At 40.2% G+C, this 6,000-nt stretch overlaps 1 protein-coding gene across 2 annotated transcripts in view; it reads right to left on the minus strand.

Moving 5' to 3' along the window:
• Window positions 1-6,000, minus strand: part of LOC137298431 (FAST kinase domain-containing protein 4-like) — a 29,702-nt gene extending 23,702 nt beyond the window's left edge. Inside the window, exons 1-3 of one of the 2 annotated variants that reach the window (XM_067830696.1) lie at window positions 5,804-6,000; window positions 2,898-4,196; window positions 1,798-1,925 (exon numbers count right to left, since the gene is read on the minus strand). In XM_067830696.1, coding sequence (XP_067686797.1) covers window positions 1,798-1,925; window positions 2,898-4,194 — 1,425 coding nt within the window. In that variant the 5' untranslated portion in view covers window positions 4,195-4,196; window positions 5,804-6,000. Of the gene's footprint in view, window positions 1-1,797; window positions 1,926-2,897; window positions 4,197-5,631; window positions 5,752-5,803 lie in introns of those variants that run through there. The other variant, XM_067830697.1, reaches the window with a different exon arrangement.

The following is a 6,000-nucleotide window of genomic DNA, read 5'->3' on the forward strand; positions in this document are numbered from 1 at the left end:
GCTCAATTCTGGTGTTCCCAGCCATGATATTGCTGGAACATTGCTGAAAATGTTTCTGACAAATGCTTCTCTGGGTGTCTTTCCGTGTAAGGTGAAACAACGACCTCCGTGTTCCTTGAGATGCCATTGGGGCAGTGGGGTAGCCTTAGTGATAAAAGAGTCCGCTCGACACGCTGGGCCAATTTCCAACAAGGGTACAATGTGAGAAGCTCAATTCTGGTGTTCCCAGCCATGATATTGCTGGGAAATTGCTAAAAACAGCGTAAAACTAAATTAAATGAAACCAACTCACTAACTTAGATTCATTACACAATGTTTGCCACTTGGTACATGGTTTCATGGCAACCATTTGACACTGAAAGATGAAGTCAGAAAAAATGGTTTAATCAATAACGCAAGCCTTGACTTATCAATCCTTATGGGACAATGTAGATGTCTCCTGACACTCAAGAACTATCAAGACCTGTACCAAACATGAGTGAGAGTGCATGAATGTCATTACAGCTGCACCATGACGAACATTCCGACTAATCACAGAGACATTAAACAAAAGCCAGACAAGCTAGAGACTGAAAACATAGGCACTGATACCTTAACATGTATGGGATGTCCACCGAGTCTCACCATCCAATCCTCTTGTAATAAACATAGAATACTGAGAACCTGTTAGGGAGGTTCCCTAAGTGTATGGGATGTCCCCCAAGTCTCACCATCCAATCCTCTTGTAATAAACATAGAATACTGAGAACCTGTTAGGGAGGTTCCCTAAGTGTATGGGATGTCCCCCAAGTCTCACTATCCAATCCTCTAGTAATAAACATAGAATACTGAGAACCTGTTAGGGAGGTTCCCTAACTCTCAAGAAGTCAGCAGTATGAGTATTATAATATTAGTATTCATGATGATGATTATCATAATATTAGTATTCATGATATTTGGAGACAAACGATGACGATGATGATGACAATGATGATGATGATGATGATGGTGTTGGTGGTGGTGTTTGTTGATAGTGATGATGATCATGCAGGAGGTGCAGGGGGTGAGGTGGTTAAAGCGCCAGGCTACTGATCAAGGGTGGTTGAGGTGTCGGGATCAAGCCCACCTGTGACTGGGTGCAAAAACCTTAGCTAGAGTCACCTTTGTGTGAAGACTCTTTCATTTTTGTCACAATCCCTACTGTAAAGTACATAGATATGTGGACTTAAATAACCCACGAATCTGTTGGTATATGACCAGATGGTGCCCACATGAAAACATGCAAACACCTAGTTGCAGGTACAGCAACGTGAAGTAAACCTGGACAAAGAACTGTGACTAAGTGTCCCAGTCCACCTAGCTATAAATTGGGTATCTCATTAGAATGAGAGAGCCAAAATAAACTCAAAGCACCCAGTCAGGCAAGAGTTGTATACTCCCCAGGGAACTGAGATTGCTAATATGATGTGATGCTGATATTGACCTGCAATGATCGAGGGAAACAAATACCAGCACCTTGAGCAAGCACTAGTTGCATGGATATGGGCACTATAAAGACCCTAAAATAATAATAATTAGATGATGATGATGATGATGATGATGATGATGACGACGACGATGATGATGATGATGATCTTTCCATGGAAGTTAACCAGACCAAATGGTATGTGATTTTATTTATCCCAGTGGTGTGGAGCACTGCTCATTAAATCGATCACTTGACAATATATGGTCCAGACCTAATACAGATACAGCAGGAATAATGCCTAGTGTGGTGTTAGGCAGACAAATAGCTGGCAGAATATTCTCAAAATGTACCTCTGTTGTCTTGGGCTGATCTTGAGCAGGCAGCAGAGGACCATCATAACCAGGCAACTCAAGCTGAGCTGTCGTGTTGATGTTCATCAGTTTCATGTCAGTCCACCACTTGCGGTATGTGTCTTCCACTGCAACCAGAATCAGGACAGGAGTCATGAAATAATCATTTCACACTTCAGAATACCTTTTAAAGAAAAGAATATGATGAGCCAAATAGTTCGTTCTGCTTGCATAGATACAGAAGCTGTTCATCCACATTTTGTTATCCTTCCTTTATGCTTCTAAAAGAAACTTGTAGGTTTGCTAGCATTGGTTGTTTAAGGTCACTTCTATCATAGAATCAATATGGGATAGATGTATATCTTACTCTTTATCCCAATAACCAAATATCATGTCTCAAACAGCATCTTGAAAAACAGATTAAAACTTAGTGTCTGAAAAGCTATAATTTACATTAAAAAATACAAAGAAGCCCTGGTGAAATGGGCAATTCAGAAACTGAGGAAGATCTACACTTGCTTTATATAGGGGTCTTGCATTTGAGACAGAGATGGGCGAGGGGGAAAAAATTACTGCTCTGGGGCTGTGAGACAGACTGATTAGAAGTGCTATCAACTTTTGATAGTCAGATTATATTGGTAGTCAGATTGATAGAAAGAATCAAAGACCGAATAGAAAGAATCAAAGACTAGTCGCAGTGACAGACTGACCAAGCATTCGATCATGTTTCCTCATAATTAAACACAAACAACTTGGGAACTCTTGTTAGAATCAACAATAGCTCTTAAAAGGTCAGTTTTGCCTGTAACATTTCTAGAGAACTCGTTCCTAGTCATGATTAAATTTATTTTAAAGACTCCAGGAAACTTATGGTCCTAACATACTAGTCTATATAAAATTTGCAAATGTATTTTATGCAATTTCCAAAACAAAACCAAAAGTGCTACATGTTTTTTTCTAGATTTATTGTGATTTAATAAACACAATTAGGAAGACTTGAAAAATGATGCCAACCAATTTTTTCGATGACTGAGCGGTTGTAATGAAACAGTCATCAATTATGAGATTTAAAACAATTCTCAACACTACGATCAACCCACCTGGAAAATTCTCCATGAAGCTTGGGTCAAGGACTGTAACAATCATGGCACTATCAGCCTTCTTGAGGATCGCTAGAGACCAGACAAGGTCAAGCCACTGAGTGGGATCTTCATCTCGAACAGACATAAGGTCAGATGACAAGATGACCTTCACCAGTCTATCTGTCTGTGGACTGACATAATTCAGTCTGGCCATAGATATGACTACCTTCGCTTTGTCCATTGCTGACAGTCCCTCCAGCCCTTTCTCCAAGAGAGCAGTGAGTCCTTCTAAGAGGGTCTCATCTTTCCACTGCAGCTCGGACAGTGAACGCAAGATTGACAACAGAGTTAGAGGGTCTGGCTCTAGATTACTGGTAGTGCTGGCAGTAATACTCCTTAGCAACACAGTGTCATACACATTCAGCCTGCTACAAGCATAGAAAAGTTTGGCAAAGTCTTTAAAACTCAATGTATTCATGTCTTGTACCTGTTTATTCAAATGTTTCACCACAGCTCGAATCAAGGGCTCATTTCGGCGTTGTTTCTTTGCCAAAACAAAGAGGACCCGACTAAGGTGTTTTGCACTCATGTTTTGCACAAGTGTTAGAGCCAGTTCATCTGTTGCCTTGATGGAGTACCCGGCATACATCAATGACAGGAGGAGAGACGGCTTTGTAATGTCTTCCCACTGTTCGCCAAGTCTGGTTGAGGCGTGCTGGATGATCTTCATGCGGAGCGAGGTCTCCTGATGATTCTGAAGATGTGACACAAGCTTGACGAGAGAAGAGAGTGGACATATCTGTATACTCTCAAGGACCTTCCGTCCAAGTGCTTCTATCACAGCAGTATCAGTCTCATACATGTCTATGAGAGGAAGAAGACAGTTGACAGTGTCGGGAATACTTAAATACGGAATCCCATTTAGGAGTCGATCTTCAAACAGACTAAAGTTTCCAGAGCCCAGAGATTCCACTTGAACACAGCCTTGTCTTCTGAGTTCGTTGAGTCGAGCTAAAACTTGCGGCATTTCATGAGAGAACAATACTTTGGTGAACATTAGCTCTAGGTCTTCAATTGTACTGTCCTTGATATGAGGTGTCAGATCCCATGATGAATTCCTTGCTGTTATGCCGAGGTTGGCTCCCTTGGTTTGGAAATCGCCTAACAATTTATCTGGACACTTGCTGTCATGAGAAGTAGTGTCTGTGGTTGTAGAGACCATACACTGGGATGATGTAAGTATGGCTGCTGCTCTGTGAATTCTGTGTAGACATAGTTGCCGCCACAGAGGCATAAAGATCTGTTTAGAATACATTCCTGTACAAAAAAGAATGACAAGGGTTATCTTTAGTTTTTAAATAGACATATTAATTTCATCAAACTGGAAGCCTCTGAAGTGTTGATTCAGGTGTCAAAAATGATTTCACATGAATAAAAACTGGGTTCTTACTGAACTTTAAGACCTAAATTTAAGGCTTTTTCAAGGCTTTTCTGGGCAAACATTAAGGCTACTCAGACAAGCAATTACATATGTAATCCTAATGAAAATAATAACACAACTTCTGAGCACCATTATAATCTGTTTGCCTAGAGAGTGTCCCAAAGAATTGCTAACCACATCAGTTTAGAAAGGCACTTATTAAATACCAGAAGACAGGATGTTCTTGAATAATCTATACACCTTGGTTCTCGGCTAACGTTAGTTTGGTTCCTAAAATTATACATCATTTTGATGTGACTACTGTCTGGCCGGTTTACTAGTCTACAGTGTCTGGGAACTAGTGACGTCTTAGTTGGAAAACCGGCCTTTAGTGTTGAATGGGTTAGCAGACACAGACTTCCCTGACTTCAAACTTTAAGTTGAAATTCAAGGCTTTTAAGTCCTTTCCCAGGCTTTCTAAGGCAAAAGTAGATTTTCCAGGCTTTTTAAGGCTAAGTGCCCAAAGTCCACACTTTTTCAAGATTGTACAAACATTGAAAAAAACTTCAGATTTTCCAGCTGGTATTTGTTGTACATGTCTGTTTCTCTGTTTAGTGAACTGGTTGTATAATGTGATCTCACATGACCAGAAATCCTGGACAAGTTAGGGAAGTTGTACACTCATCTGACCGATTGTGTTGTAATGATATATGACAATGCCTTGGTCTCACACATTACACCAACTGTAATATGAACACTGGGAGACAAAATTTTTGCAACAAACTGAAACTAGATGTACATAAGAATGACTAGTTGTAAATGTAGTAGAATAAAACTTGACGATTTTCAATAGTAACTCTTACTTCAAGCAGGACTAACTATTCTGGATATTTTTAAAAAAAAAAATTTTTAAGGCATTAAACTCTACTTCCACAAGGCAACTTCACTAAATAACTTTTTATGACTTGAGTTAAATAAATTCATAACTCGAAATGGAATTGGGTTGGTTGAGATTCCTAGCCGTTGTTATCCTTTCAGAATTTAGCATGAATAGGTCTTAATATGGCATTCATGATTGGTTCCAAATTCATTTTAGCTCTGATAAATCCATAGTTAACCTAGTTCTACAATGAAAAGACAGTAAGTCTAAATGTATGGTTGATTTTGAAAATAATTGGGGATGTCCACTGGCAGGTCCCAGAACAAGAGTTACCTCCCTTTGAACAGATGTTGCCCCTCCAGTTTCAACGGCCAGCCAGGCAAATGTTTTCTTAGGTTATGCTCTCAGGGTAACATGGGCGGGATATAGTTTATAAAGCAGTTGTTTCTTACCGCATTAACTATTAAATTACTTTTACTGTTTCATGTTCATGGCACACGCAGCCAAATTCGACGAACTTTGAGACACTGACACTGACACAAGATGCCCTTGGCCTTGGTGAGAGAAAGCATAATGGACGAACAGTTCATAGACTAGAAGGTTCAAATGTACACAGACACTTACTGACGTATAATGGAGCACAGTTTAATCACACGCTTCGCTCGCGGGCACTGCTCCCAAATTTTGTCCCTACAAATGGCACAGCCTCTGGTCCTGTACGGTAAACATGCTGGTAGAAACTCTAGACAGCGACGTCGGCATCTTTGTCAATACTTGATGGTAGTTGCAACATGTAGCAGACGCTGCTACGAGCCAGATAT

The sequence above is a fragment of the Haliotis asinina genome, chromosome 10, assembly GCF_037392515.1.
Source record: "Haliotis asinina isolate JCU_RB_2024 chromosome 10, JCU_Hal_asi_v2, whole genome shotgun sequence".
Classification (NCBI taxonomy): domain Eukaryota; kingdom Metazoa; phylum Mollusca; class Gastropoda; order Lepetellida; family Haliotidae; genus Haliotis; species Haliotis asinina.